Source organism: Colius striatus, chromosome Z (genome assembly GCF_028858725.1).
Source record: "Colius striatus isolate bColStr4 chromosome Z, bColStr4.1.hap1, whole genome shotgun sequence".
Lineage (NCBI taxonomy): Eukaryota > Metazoa > Chordata > Aves > Coliiformes > Coliidae > Colius > Colius striatus.
The window spans coordinates 55,122,743-55,138,539 of record NC_084790.1 but is presented as its reverse complement, the minus strand read 5'-3'; the positions used below and the strand labels follow the sequence as shown (position 1 = coordinate 55,138,539).

The following is a 15,797-nucleotide window of genomic DNA, read 5'->3' as shown; positions in this document are numbered from 1 at the left end:
ATCAGAGAAAATATTTTATGAAACAAAGAAAGTTGTCTTTTGAAATTCAGATTAGGCAGTTAAAATCTGAAGTATCGGTTGTATATGATGATTAGTAGATAATTTTTGTAGTCTTGCATTAGAAAAGTTGTCTTACAATTCATGGGTCTTGTTCTTGACTCCTATAACCAATCTGTTGTGTAGTGTTGTGTAAACCACCAAAAAGCACAACTTTTGGTGCTTTTGAACAAATAAAGTGGCCATTTCAGATTTGGGATGGAAGATAATGTTTACAAATCAATCCTATAAACTCTTCTGCACTTTACTGTTTGTGAAGTGCATTGGAAAGCACTCTTTTCTATGAGGTGTTAAGAAATTCATATTTCCAGACTGCTTTGTAGTCCTTATGTCAGAGAGAAAGAAAAAAAACCCACAACTATACATAGCTACATAGTATTGAGTTGTTTGTGTTTCAGAGCTTCCAGAAAAAAGTTAAAAGTAGTTAATATACATTGATTTTTTTATATTGAGATTTTTTTTTCCCAATTTTGTATTTTTAATTCTTTTTTTAAAATAATCATATCATATGACTAGGTTTTGTTGTATCAAATGAGATAAGAAAGCATCTCGCTTGTTCATAGGGAGGGGAAAAATGTTATTATCCATTAGGGAAGTGATTGTCCCTTTGCACTCAGCACTGGTGAGGCCACACCTCAAATACTGTGTTCAGTTTTGGGCCTCTCACTCCAAGAGGGACATTCAGGTGCTGGAGCATGTCTAGAGATGGTCAACGAAGCTGGTGATGTGTCTGGAAAACAAGTGTTACGAGGAGCAGCTGAGGGAGCTGGGGGTGTTTAGTCTGGAGAAAAGAGACCATACTGCTCTCTAAACCTGAAAGTAGGTTGTGACAAGGTGGGTGTTGATTTCTTCTCCAAAGTAGAAATAGGACAAGAGGAAATGGCCTCAAGCTGCCACAGGGGAGGTTTAGATTAGATATTATGAAACATTTCCTCACCAAAAGGGTTATCATGCATTGGAACAGGCTGCCCAGGGAAGTGATTGAGTTGCCATTCCTGGAGGTATTGAATAGACATGTAGATGTGGCTGACAGGGACATAGTTTAGTAGTGGTTGTGACAGTGCTAGATTGGTGGATGGACTTAAGAAACTTTCCTTTCTAACCTGACCAATTCTAGGATTCTGTTCTATGACTGTGTTCATATATATATATATATATATATATACACCTATATATATACACACACACACATATATATGATTTGTGTATATATGTGTGCTCATAAAAGATATACTCTTTTATTGGTGCTTTTTTTTTTCTTCCCAGAGACGACAATATCAGACACTGAAAACTGATATAATTGTTTTATGTTTGTAGCCTGGGCAGTGCATTTTCTACCTAGTATCTTATCTTAAGGATGACAAAAATTGGAAGATTTGGCAGAAACTGATACAGTAATACTGATATACTCCATGAAATTTGGATAAGTTGTAATTTTTTAGTTCCTGGTCATATTTTTTTTTTAAATTACATTGTCATTGTTACATTAAAATTTTTTACAGTTTTCTTTCTGTTATCTCTCTCTCTCTCCATCCTCGTCCCCACTCTTTCATTCTGAAGCTGCTTAAGGATATAGCTAGGAAACGCAGAAGCATTCGTCTTGGGAGGGAAGTTGAATTAAAGCCATATATTGCAGCTCACTTTGATGTTCTTCCTACGGAGTTCACATTGGGGGATAAGAAGCATTACGGTGGCTTTGAGAATAAGCAACTGCAGAGTGGTCAAGAATACGTCTTCTTTGTGTTGGCTGTAATGGAGCACTCAGAATCTGTAAGTTAGTTAATGTTTTTCTATCCCAAAATTACCCTTCCACAGTCATGAAAACACTTTTTCAATGCTTATTCCACTTCTCAAGAGCTTTTTTTCTTTACAATGTCAGAGCATCTCTAAAGGGAGTGTTTCCTTGCTTAGTTCTAATTAATTCCTTGAACTTTTCTGTTTTACTTGTATCTATATGTGTTACTTCTGTGTATAACTGAAAAGTAAGGATCACCTTTATTAGATGTGTTGTGATCCTTCACAAATTACATGCTCTGCTATTTGACATCATTGACACAGGTTCTGAGGCATGACTTCCTAGTGGCATCTTTCTCAATGTACTTAAAAAATAATTCCTCTCTTGCCTTAATACTACTGTTGAATAGTGATGTTGGATACAAAGGATTCTTGGAAAGATGCAAGGAATTACAAACATATCCAGCTAGCCTCTTTATTTACAGTCTTTCCTTGACAACATTATCACTGAGTTCTTAGAAAGTTAGAAAATAATTCAATAATAAGGTAAATTGCTGAGATGAGTTAAATAATGACCTATCATTCCTCTTTATGTAATTCATCTTGCAGTTATGTACCTTTATGCTTGAGTTAATCTACTGCATGTAATATAGTAAAAAAAAAAAAAGATACAAAGACAAAACTTTTGAAGTAAGTTGCGATGCATTTAAGATTCTAATGTACAGTGTGTAATATGTTATCTTGCTAATTGGTACCTGAACCTGACAGATACATTTGCTAGCTCAACCACTTGAAACTACTACACTGATAATATGAATTCTAGTCAAATGCTCCCAGTGTGTAACCTTACAATTGCTTTCTCAATGTCAACAGAATTGGCCTACTTAAACACAATGAGGAAGTAGTTTCATTTTGAATACATTGGTATGTTAATTGCATCATTATCTTGTATAGGATATTTTTAGATCATTATTTATTTATTAGTAAATATTAATTTATTAGTAAGTAAGATTTATTTCATTTGTGTAGACCATGTATGCAACCAGTCCATATTCTGATCCTGTTGTGTCGATGGATCTTGATCCTCAACCGATTACAGATGAGGAAGAAGGCTTGATTTGGGTTGTTGGACCAGTCCTTGCAGTGGTGTTTATCATCTGCATTGTTATTGCTATACTTCTTTATAAAAGGTAAGTTTACCTTTTAGCTTTTTAACAGGTATGGAGCTTTCTGATATATTGGACGTTGTATAACATGATGACACACTTAATATTTTGTACTGTGGTAGTAACTGTTACTGCTTTGGTATTATTCCATTTTTATTAATGATTTATAGAACACTGCAGAAATTTTAGTAAATGGACTGAAAGTTTCCAGTAATTACAAGTATGTAGGTACATTTTTCCTGCTGATGACACTCTGTTAACATTTCTGCATTTAAATGTTTTTTCTATTTTGCATACATTTTTGAAGAAAATATGTGCTTGCATATAAATATGTGTGGAATTCACACATTTGACATTTTGGAACTTATTTTTAGATGTTTAATAGTAATTCATGTGGGGTTATATTCAGCTTGATGTTGAATGTCATTTACATCTCACTCAAGTAATTTGAGTTTTTACTTCTGACAGTTGGCTTCAATTTGGCAATGTGTCTATATTTATTTGAAGCTCTGAAATAAGATATTAAAGAAACATCAGTATCTGTTTTCCACTGATCGTTCTATGAGATCAAACTTCCCTTATTCCTCTTCTGCTGTCTATGACACAAATGTAGGTTTGCTATTACACAAAGGACTTTATTCTGCCTTAAAACTTGCTAGATGAAAACTGTATATGATGCCTTAATTTATACATGTGTCATGGTTTGACATGACAGCCTTTTCTGGTAAGGGGGAAGGGACTGTAAAGATGGCTTCTGTGAGAAGTTGCTCACAACTCTCCCCAGCTCTGAGCCAGACCCACTTCTGGGGCTGAGCCAATTAGGCACCTCCATGGTCACTTTTTAAGAAGAAGCCAGAAGAGGAGGCTTCTTCCTCTTCTTCCTGTTTCTTCCTTCTTCTGTCCTTTCTTCTTCTGGCTGGTGGTGGTACAAAGAGTAGAGACAGTGAGAGAAACAACCATGCAGACTCCAAGGTCAGTGATGACAGAGAGGAGGAGGTGTGCTGGAGCAGAGACTCCCCTGCATTCTATGGAGAGAACTGGTGAAGCTGAGATTTGTTTTCATTTCTTTAAAGACCCCACATCGGCAGTAGAGACTCATTTTGATAATGAACCCATATCAGGGGCAGACTCATTTTGCTAAAGCTGACCCCAGACCAGGGGCAGCAGTTCACTTCTTTAAAGGCCCTGAGGCAGGGACAGTGACTATGGCTGGAGGAGGCCATATCCTGTGGGAGGGACCCAGTCATGTCACTACAGACCCCGAGCCAGGGACAGTGATTTTCTTCTTCAGAACTGTGGCCGGAAGAGGCCATGTCCCATGGAGGGGACCCAATATCCACAGCTGTAACTGTCGGAAGGAACCCACAACAAAGCAGCTCATTAAACTTATGCCTGGAAGAGGCTTTGTCCCGAAAGAGGGACCCTATAACTGCAGAAACTGTAACTGTGGCAAAGAATCTACTCCAGAGATATTTGCCAAGGACTGCATCCCATGTGAGGGACCCTGTATCGGTAGAAGCCGCAGCTGCTGTGAAGAACCCACACCAGAGAAGTTCATTAAGGACTGTGTCCCAGGGGAGGAACCCCGTGTTGGAGCAGGGGAAGAATGCTAGGAGTCATCCTCATCTGAGAAGAGACTGACCATCTGGGAGAGACTGACCACATCCCCCACTCCCTGCCCCCCTCAGCCATTGTGGGAGGAGGAGGTAGAGATATCAGGAGCAGTGAGCTGGGCCCAGGAAGAAAGGAGGGATGGGGGAGGGAGATCTTAAAGTGCTGGTTGTAATTTTTCTCATCATCCTACTCTCTTTTGCTTTTATTCTGTTTTGTTTCTTGTAGAGTAAACCTTCCTGCTTTCTTCTCTAAGTCATGTACTGCAGCCTGTTTTGCCCAGAACCATAATTGGCAGTGAGCCCTCCCTGCCCTTGCCTCAATCCACAACAACCTTGTTTATCTTTTTACTCCCATTTCACTGCAGTCTCTGCAATCCTAACGAGAGTGGGGGTGAATGGGGGCATCGAGCGAGAGACTGTTGTGGTGCTGCTGTGCTAGCTGGGCCAAACCACGACAACATGGCAGCCTTTTACAGCATAAATGAGTTCACAAGGGTCAAGATACAACCAAAGAATGAGATCCTCAAAGTTTATTTAGATTTTGTTCCTAATATAGTTTAAAAATACATTGATTAGAAGTATAATTGGAGAATACTATAAAGATACTGTGAACCTGTTGAGGTGGGGCACACTACAGATAATTTCATTAAATGAAGCATGTCTCTGCCGTGGTTTAAGCCCAGCCAGGCACAAAACGCCAGGCAGCTGTTCTGCCATTCCTTCCCACAACCTCCTGTGGAGGCTGGGGGAAGAAAAGATGACGAATAGTCTCGTGGATTGAGATAACGACAGGGAAGGCTCACTTGTCAATTATAGTTTTGGGCAAAACAGGAATAGAAAATAAAACAGAGTAGGATGATGAGAAAAATGCAACAAGCTCTTTAAGATCACTTTCCCTTGCCTGCCCTCACTTTCCGTCACCCCTCCGTTCTTCCTGGGCTCAGCTACCTGTTCCCTGTTTCTCAGCAGTACAGGGGGCAGGAATGGAGGTTGTAATCACAGAATCAAAGAATCTTAAGGGCTGGAAGGAACTTTAAAAGATCATCTAGTCCAACACTCCTGACAGAGCAGGACCACCTAGAGTAGGTTACACAGGAAAACATCCACTTGGATTTGGAATATCCTCAGAGAAGGAGACTCAACAACCCATCTGGGCAGCCTGTTCTAGTGCTCTGTCACCCTCACAGTGAAGAAATTCTTCCTTCTAATAATATCTTATAATAATAATAATCTAATAATAATAAGTTCCAGCTTATACGCATTGGTGGCCCTGCACTGAACTCTCTCCAGCAGCTCTCTATTGTTCTTGAACTGAGGAGCCCAGAACTGGACACAATATTCCAGATGCAGTCTCATGAGGGCAGACTAGAGGGGGAGGAGAACCTCTCTCGACCTACTGCCCATCCCCATTCTAATACACCCCAGGATGCCATAGGCCTTCTTGGCCACAAGGTCACATTGCTGGCTCATGCTCATCCTGCTGTCCAGTAAGACCCTTAGGTCCCTTTCCTCTACACTACTCCCTAGGAGTTCATTCTCCAACCTGTACTGGTACATGGGGTTCTTCTTTCCCAGATGCAAGACTCTACACTGGCACTTGTTGAATTTCATTAGATTTCTCCCCACCCAACTCTCCATCCTATCCAGGTGTTGTTGAATGTCAGCACAGCCTGCTGGTGTGTCAGCCACTCCCCCCAGTTCAGTATCTGTCAGTCCCTCTCATATGGCCTCTACTACTCCTTTCTCCTAAGAGGAGGAGTCCTCATATCCTTCCTCTGCTCCGACATGGTGTCCCTGTCATGAAAGGGAGAGGTCCTCCTTCCAAAGGGCTGCAGCTCCTCAAACCTTCAGTGCAGATCTTCTCTGCAGTAGCAGAATTCCAGCCACATTCTGCTCCAACGCTACCTTCCTTACAGAGTCATGGCCCCTCTGAGCACAGCCACCCCTTGGCTATGGGGTCCTTCACAAGGCTGCAGGCAGATCTCAACTCCACCGTTGCACTCCATGGGTTGCAGGGGCACAGCTGCCATCTCACCATGGGGTGCAGGGAGAGTGTCTGCTCTGGCACAACTTCTCCTCTCCTTCATTGCTGTTCTTGAGGTCTGCATGGCCACTTCCCACTCATCTCACTCCTTCCACCTCCCCCTGATACTGCAGATTTTGATTTCTTGCTTAGTTATCACAGAGGCAACCAATTAGTCCAGCCTTGACCAAAGGTGGGTCTGACTCAGAGCAGGGGGACGTGTCAAGTGACTTGTTACAGGGGCCACCACTGCAGCCCCCTCCCCCATTACCAAAAAAACCCCATCTCCAGACAAAAGCAACACAGTCTTCTAAAACTATTGGCTCTGATGCCATCACCTGCATATAAATATTTAAATTCTACTACCCTGTACGTTCTTCCCACCCTAATTGTCTCTAGACAAATACCTCTGAAACTGTATCTAGATAGCTGACTTCAGCTTTGTATCTGTCACTTGAAAAATCGGATGTTAGATATGTGCTAAGATTACTATTATTTTGTAATTATTAAACTTTTGCCATACTACAAAAGAAATCCTAACAGTGCCATATAAAGCAGAGGTGTAACTGCTTCTGTAAATATTTATTACATTTATGGAACTGTAATAGCAAACTTGAATTCTATTACCAAAAGGAATTATCGTCACATTCCACAAACAAATGGGTGAAATTTATTCATCAGTAGTGTGAAGAGATTGTCAGTCACTGAAAATGGGAGACACATTTTCAGTTTGTTATTTAGTACTGATACTAGAACAGTTCAGACAAGAGTCTGTATGTATTTATTTTTCTGTTTGAAGCTGTAAGCTGTAAATCATTAAACTGCACTGATTTAACAAATTACGTCTAAGAAATTACAACTGCAGTTTTACCAGTTTATGATCCTCTGTGAACTTCTCATTTTTGTAAAAAAATGTGATACATAATTGGATACTTTTTTTTCTAGAACATGCAACCTAAGTGCAAGCTAATAGCTAGACTTTGATAGCTTTACTGTCTGTAGAACAGCAACATCTGGACAACACAGTAAGGATATTTAGCATAGTGCTTTGAGAAAACATTTGGTTTCTGAGTTAATACTCCTAAAGAGAATTATGATGGCTAGAGAAGTTGAACATGGTAAAAATCTGCCATAAAAAGTAGGAAAACAAATTTCAATGAATATTGGAAATTTTACGAGTATATTTCTAGAATATATTTTGACATAAGTGCAACAGGTATTATAGAAGAACACAAAGGATAGTGGACACCTGACCAATACATGAAAGCACATGTGAAAATTATTATAAAGAGGAAGATCATGAAGGAAATGTGGGGGGAACAAGATGACTGGGAAACGACCATGTATTTTGAAGTGCAAAGCATAGTAGCTAAAATAATGGAAATTGTTTTAATTAAACTGTACTTAATTTCCTTTGTCCATATAACCTTTTATGAACAGATTTGGACTGTTAATCTCATTGTTTACAGTACTACTTATACATTTTTATTTCAATCATAAAGGAATACTGCATTTTCTAAAATAATCATTTTGAAGGGAGAAATCTTACTCTCCTTTAAAACAGATGCAGTCATAGTGTGGGTAAATTGCATGGGTCAGTGTAAAGCATATTTAACTGTCCAAAGACTTATGAGTGCATGTTTGACCCTTTTATTATCAATTACTGTTATTTATTTTATCAGTTTGCACAAAGATTATTGTCTCTGCATTTACTCTTCTTAAAAGTTGAAAGCAAAGATACTGCATAGAAACATTTTTGGATCATATATTAGAATACAGCCAAAAGGTCATTGCATTTTAGTATTTAACAGTAACAGATGGGGAAATGGTGTAAGTACCTTTTGTTGTCATCATATACATCTGTAATGTAATATTCAACACAGTTGAGGCCAATTAGTGTACTGAAGAGCTGAAAGATTCACAGAAGCAAAGGATCACACCTCTGGAGATTAGCCCATCCCAGCCCTGTTCAGAGCATGGCTGGCTGCAGCAAGTTGCTCAGAGGCACGTGCAGGCAAGTTTCAGTATGTTCAAGAGTGGAAACTCCAAAACCAGTTTGAGCTTGTTCCAGTGCTTAACAGTCCTCACAGTAAAAATTCTTTTTTCCTGAATTGGGGTTGGATTTTTTTTTCTTTCTATAGTTGATGTTGTAGCGAAGGGAGAGAACATCTTTACTGTCAATCAACAATTCTTACATCCCCTGTTGTCATGCTTACGTTATTTGCTTCTGGTCAGCTAACATTTCACCTTTTCTCCCCTCTTTGCTGCATTAAAATGGAACAGTAAGCCTGACAGGTGAGAAGTGAAAAATAATCACTCTTCATTTAATATGAAAAAGGAGAAAAAAAAAAGTTACTCTGATAATGATTTAAGACAACTTCTGTCAATCTAAGTGTCTGTAGACAGTAATCTATCACTATGAAGGCAACTGAAAGACTTTTTATGTTGTTTGCAGCATTGAAAAGGAATGTAACATATGGAATGATTCTCACTCTTATTTTTTCATGTCTCCATGGGGTACATTTTCAAGAGAAAGGACAGTTATACAATGTACATATGGATTCATCTGCGTTTTAATGAATTTAAAACAGTGTTTTTTTGCTATAACCAAAACTGTTGAAGGAATGTATGGTTGTGGTTGAACTGTTAGTTGCTCTAAATCTCCATAATGCTCCATATACGTGGACTCAGTCTTGATTTTGCAGTTCTATAAGTGAAAATTGTATGGTGATCTATCGTTTATCCTTTGTGAATTTTTTTTTCCATCTGTCTCAAAACTATTGCAAACTTTGAAAGAATGGATATGTCTTATGTAGTCTGGAAAGATACAAAAAAGCTCTGAAAATAGTAATAGATAATAAACCATCTTCTTGTCCTATAAGTATTCAAGATATTTAGATAGATGATCATAAGAGATTTTAGTGCTTTTAGTAGGTTAATATGAAGTTGTGCTATCCAATACTGACTTGGAAGTGGAAAAATGATAAATTAAGCTTGTTTCTGAATAGTGTCACTGGTCCTTTAAATTCAGGTGTAGGAAATTCAGATGTAAGTACTTGAAAGCTGCATCACACACTTTTACTAGGGAGAGAAATGCTAGGTCGTTCTGCTACTCTGGTGGGAGTTTGAGACAATCAGAATCCAAAGTAAAAAACTAATTTCAATTGAGTTTCCATACATTCAACTGGAAAGATTTTAAAACAAATTTATTTTTTTCTTTCATAAAATTTTGGGACTAGTAACTTTCAAATAGTTCCTGTGATATTGCTGTTTGGTTTCCTTGCATAGTCTTTGAAACCTTGCTGTATGTACATTTCATGGATACCACCGGGTGTTTGTCAATTCAAGAACAGCAAAAAATCAATTGGAGCAATTTTTAAGAGGGAAAGCCCAGTAAAGTAATGACAGATTTAGCATTATCACATTGTGACAATTAGAGGGGGAAAAAAAAAAAACCCACACAAATTAATAGTCATATGTTATGGCAAATACTGGACATGTGGGAAAGATTTGGTTATTGTACACCTTAAAATCATCTCAATTCTGTTTTTTCAAAGTAAGCCTTTGCTACTGTTTGCACCTTTTTTATGTTACATGAAGAGGATGAGCTTTTGCAGTTTCATTCAGAAGCTCACAGAGGACTGATAAGAAAGTTTTCCACCCGGAAGTAAAGCATTAAATTTACAGATTCCTGAGTGAAAATGCAGAGTGATAGATATTCTTTGTGTAACATAATTCTCCATGTTTTGCATTAGAAAATGATACTTTAAAATGACGGGAGTGTGTTTCACGAAAGGGAAGCATACACAAGCCCTTTCTCCCTCTGTTTCTACTCCCACCAACCACTTCTTTTTATTTTTCAGTTTACTTGGGACAAATGCATAGGAGTACTATAAATGCAGTGAATGTCTTAATTTGATCGGAAACATTCACATAGAATTTGAGCCTTGAATACATAGGTATGATCAGATGCATGAAGATTGTGCAGTGCATCCCTCACAGAAATATGAGTCAATTGAGCACACACTTATTGCTTAGAAAGTGAAATAGATGTCTTATGAGATAGGTGTCTTCTGTACTGTTCCGTGTCATATTGAAAGTACATGAAGAATACAGGTTATTACAGCTGTGTGTATAAAATACAAAGTAGTCAATGACAATGGTTTGACATGTTCGTTTGTAATTCCATAGTCAACAGTTGACTAGTTTTTAATAGCGCTCTAGTTAGCTAGCTTTTTGTTGTGGTTTAACCCCAGCCAGCAACTAAGCTTGCTCACACTGTGCCCTCCACTGTAACGGGGAAGAAAATCATTAAAAAAATTCCTAAAACTCAGGAGCTGAGATAAGAACTGCCAAATACTTAAAATGAAGTAAAATATAATATTAAAATAATAATGATAGTAGTAGTAATAATATAACAGAGGAATAAAACACAAGGAGAAAAAACAAAAAAAACCAAACCCAACCAAAAGAGGTAATGTACAATGCAATTGCTCACCACCCACTGACAACCCATGCCTGAGCAAGCCATCCACCTCTCCTCACCATTTCCTTCCAGTTGGTATACCAAGTATGATGTTCTCTGGTATGGAGCGTCCTGGCTATTTCTGGTCAGCTGTCCAGGCTGTACTTTCCGCAGTCTTCTTGTGCACCCCCAGTCCACTCACTGGCAGGGCAGGGTGAGAAGCAGAAATAGCCTTGATGCTGTGTAAGCACTGCTCAACAACAACCACAACATCCCTTTTATCAACATTCCTCTCAGCTTAAACCCAAAACACAGCCTTGTAGCAGCTACCAAAAGAAAATTAACTCTATCCTAGCCAAAACCAGGAAACTTTAAAAATAGCAATAGTGTATTTTTTTTTTTTTAAGTTTCGTGGTATATCTTATAGTAGTTAACTATTTGGATGCCCGGAATGGTGTTCTAGAGGATCAGTCCAGGGCAGAATGCAACTGTTTTCCCTCCTCTGACGTTGCTCTATTTAGATCCATTTTGCTATTGCAACTTGTACCTGCATTTTGCACAATTATTTTACCTTTGTGCTGCATCAAATACTCTTTCAGAAGTAAGCATCTCACCTTTAGAATATAATGATTAAATTCTGCTACCCTTGTTTGTCAGGCTAACACCTTGATCTTATGCTTACATATATTCTTCTTCTTCATGCAGGAAGAGGGCAGAATCTGATTCTAGAAAAAGCAGCATCCCCAACAGCAAAGAGGTCACCTCTCACCATCCCACAGACCCAGTGGAGCTGCGACGCCTTAATTTTCAAACTCCAGGTAAGACAATAATATCTCATTGAGAAGTCTGTGATCACAAACTGGTTAGTGCTGCTGTTACAGAACAGAAGGATTGACTGTTCAGAAAAAAATACATTTTTATTTCTTCTGGATTTTTCCACAATGAATTTCTTTGTTGGTTTTGGAAATATTTCTGTAATTTCTATATTTAAAGAAAAATCTGTCATGAAACAAAAATTGGACTTTTGTAAAGAAGACCCCAAAGTCACATATATTGTATGGATGTGTATTGTGAGCTAAAATTCCAAGAAACCTAACAGTGCTAGAAAAAATTATTGGGAAATATACATCCTGCTATCTATTAGGAATATTCTCACAGTTACTTCTTTATAAATAAGCTTATCGTCCTTCCACAACGTTATCAGGTAATCCTTAACACTGTTGGAAGTTTCACTATGTTGCAAATGTACAATACATAAAAGGAAATACTAACTAATGTAGTGGATTTGTCTTTTAAAGTCAGATTTCATAAAATCACTACTAAATTAACATGTTAGTAGTTCTAAAGGTAGAAGCAACACACTGCCAAATATTTTATTTACTCACTACATTTATTAAGAATTGTTTTCTTAAAACTGTTTGATTTGATAGTCAGGAAACACCAAGAAAAAAGTACTTAAAATTATACTGATTTCTTTACTACCTTTTTATGAGTCTTTTCTTTTTCAATTGACTGTGATGTATTCCAGTAGACATGTTTTCTATTACAATATGAACACACACAGTGCTGGCATGATGCTAATTACTTACTGAATCTTCCTGAGCCCCGTGTTTGTCAAATTTGTTAAATTAATTGCAAAAAATAATTAACTCAAGCTCAAAAAGACAGGAAATGAAGTACTTGAGATGTTGACAGATTAGCTGCAGAAGCTGACATGCTAAGTTAGCTGAACTTGTAAATCTAATTTCTGATCTTCTAAACAGCGGCTATATCAAGAGGCTACTGCCCCAGCAGGAACAGATCTGCAGAGCTATGAATTCAGGGCTAAAGACCATGCTGCATGTATATGGCAGAGGTAGAAAAGAAAGAATCTGGACAGCTGAATTTTAACTGAGCATTGCTTTTTCAGTCAATTCCAGTACACTGAATGCTCTTTAGCAACTGAGACAAACTCTGAGTATGTTTCAAGACTACGTATTCTAGTTTAGTTTCATCTGAATACAGGAATCATATTGATGTGTTCTGGGACTTGTCTACAGTATGAAACTAGGTGTAGTAAATGGAAGTGATCATAAGTTTGATTTACAATTGTGCTTCTGAGGCTGCAGGATTAATGTAGAATTGTCCTTACTGACCAAATGTTTCGTATGCTCTGCAGCACTTTCCAACAAGGTTTTAAAAATTGCTACACAGGCAAAGTATATATACAAATCTTTGAAACACAAAAAGAAAAATTAAGGTCCTTACAGTTTAGCTTATGTCTGACCTGAGGCTTTATCTGTATATAGATCACAGACGGCTTAATAACTGGGTGTAGGGGCATAATATTCTCCTGTCCATGTATTTAGATGTAGAATCTTACCTATCCGTTTTGTATTCATCATAAATTAAAATAACTTGCGAACAGAAAAAAAAATACTGGCAAGTCTTATCAACTGTACATATAAAATTAGATTATTGTAATTAGTTATAAATTTACATTTAAAATGTAAAATTACTAAGAAATCAAAGAATTTGTTGCACTTATAGGCAGTGTAATTCCACCTCATTGATCTGAAAAGAATTGGAGACAAGTGGAATGTACCTTTCCTTGCAGTGCTACAGTTCATCTAGGAAGTTTGCAGTTTTCTGCAAAGTTGGTTGATCAGAACATCTACAGTCCATTTCTATGATGAGATCTTTTTCTTTGCTATAAACTTTTTCACAAAATGGGAGACTAAAATTATTGTTAAAAATACTACAGAAATCAAATTGTGAGCTGTTTTTTCCTTCTGTTGTATCACCTAAGACCCCTAGGCACAGGTCAGGCAGTTACGTTGCTCAGCACACAACCAAATATCAAGAAGAAAGTTCCTGCCCTGGGAGATGTGTCTTGCTATGTAATATTTGCTAATAAACCTGTTCACAATATTTAATCTTAGCACAAGTGAAGTAAAGGTACAGTCTTGTGCAGTAAAGGCAGAACCTCATCTCACATTAACTTCAACTAGTGCTACCCTTTCATTAAATTCCAACTGAATTTAACTTAGATATTTAGATCATGATGGAATGTTTATTCATCACTACACAGTAACACATTGTTAAAGAACATGCCAGACAAAGCTACTCAAGATAAATGTAAAGAAAGTACAGAAAGGCTGTGCATTTAGGATACCAGTTTTGTGGGTTATGTTGTTTTTTCTTTCTCAGACCTGAGGGGTTTATTTTCTACCAGGTAGCAGAAATAGGCAGTAGGGTAGTGCTGTGGCAGACTTTTGAGAGAAGAGGTTGTGGCTGTTGTTGTAATGTGTTGAGTTTCTTTTACTGAGATGCCTGCAGTCTTATCTACTCTTAAGGTGTCACCGTTTCTGAACATTACCTACAGATAAAATAAATGACAGAGTGATAAATGTACTTTAATGATCAATGTATGGCAAGTCAGTACAACTACATCAGGGTGGATGATTTGACATCTTTGTTATTATAATGATTTTTTATTGAGATTATGAAAACATCTGCAGCTTGCTTGGAGTTTTCCACGTACAGGAGTTTCTTCCAGAGGGAGGAGGAAAGGACAGTTTATAATGAATCTGTAATGTTATGAAGTATTAGAGAGGAAAATTACTTGGCTTATCTAGATCGCCAGGTTTCGCCAGAAGAGGTCAATCCTGTAAAATTGTAGGTTGTCAAAAACTTTAAAACATATGTAAACTGCATATTTCAAAAAAACCGCTAGGAATCGTAAAATTTGTGTGAGGAAAAGTGCAGTCAGATATAACTGCCAAAATAATTTGAAAGTGAAACCTTTATTGTGGTAAGTTTGAATTTCTGACCACAAGCACAATGTACTCCTGATACAGTTGATTAGGCATAATTTTAACCCAGAAATTATAGGAAAGCAATATTTTATCTTTGATAATATATAGGCAATGATTTAGGCACAAATATCTTGAACTTGTAAAATGGTCAATTCAGCGTTAAGATGTTGAATCTTCAAAAAATCCAACATCTAAACTACCAGCTCAGAAAGTGTCTTGCTTTCTTTTCACTTTTTCTTGTCTTGACAACACAGAACTTTATTCTTCACTAGTCTAGTACTTACCTACATGGATTTCTATCTTACCTTGTCTGGAAAGTCTCAAATTCGTCTCTGGCTTCACTCCTCATTGGATGGAGTAACTCCATAAATAAATTTGACATAGATAAGTTTTTTCTTGACAATCAGAATAACCCACAGTTCAACATCATTGTTGCCATTGTACAGTTTCATATGAAATACAATTTTAAAATCTAACCTGGTATGCACGTTTTATAAGTCTCTATGCCACATGAGAGAATAATGTAGGGAAGAAGTAATAGTTAACCCCTCACAAAAGGTTTCACCAAATTAGGAAGCCCATTTTTGCACAGAGGAAAATAACTAATGTTAAGTGGTTTAGATGGGTTATAAGAGAGCCAAGGCTCAGGCATAGACTTCAATCTGACAATCAACCAACAAACTAAACTGAGTCATGCCTCAAAAGTGAGTTTTTTCCTTATTTAAGAATAAAGTATGTCACTCATAAGTAATTTGTATAATTGTTTGACAATTAGGCAATTATCTCATTATCTCTTACAAACTAAATAAGATGATTTTAAATACAAGAAAAATAAATTAAATTATTAGAGCTCTGAATTAAAAATCTGATTTTTTACTAGATAAGAAAGTGTTCACAAAACACCTATTTCCTGAGTTCCTAAGGAAGTTCTGCTAACTTCTT

The 15,797-nt window shown here is 37.4% G+C and overlaps 1 protein-coding gene across 1 annotated transcript in view; it reads left to right on the top strand.

Annotated features, from left to right (window-relative positions):
* The window catches only part of PTPRD (protein tyrosine phosphatase receptor type D), a 202,478-nt gene that overhangs the window by 113,164 nt on the left and 73,517 nt on the right, over positions 1 to 15,797 (top strand). Inside the window, 4 exon segments of the mRNA XM_062019439.1 lie at positions 1,618 to 1,827; positions 2,821 to 2,981; positions 8,877 to 8,888; positions 11,764 to 11,924. Coding sequence (XP_061875423.1) covers positions 1,618 to 1,827; positions 2,821 to 2,981; positions 8,877 to 8,888; positions 11,764 to 11,924 — 544 coding nt within the window.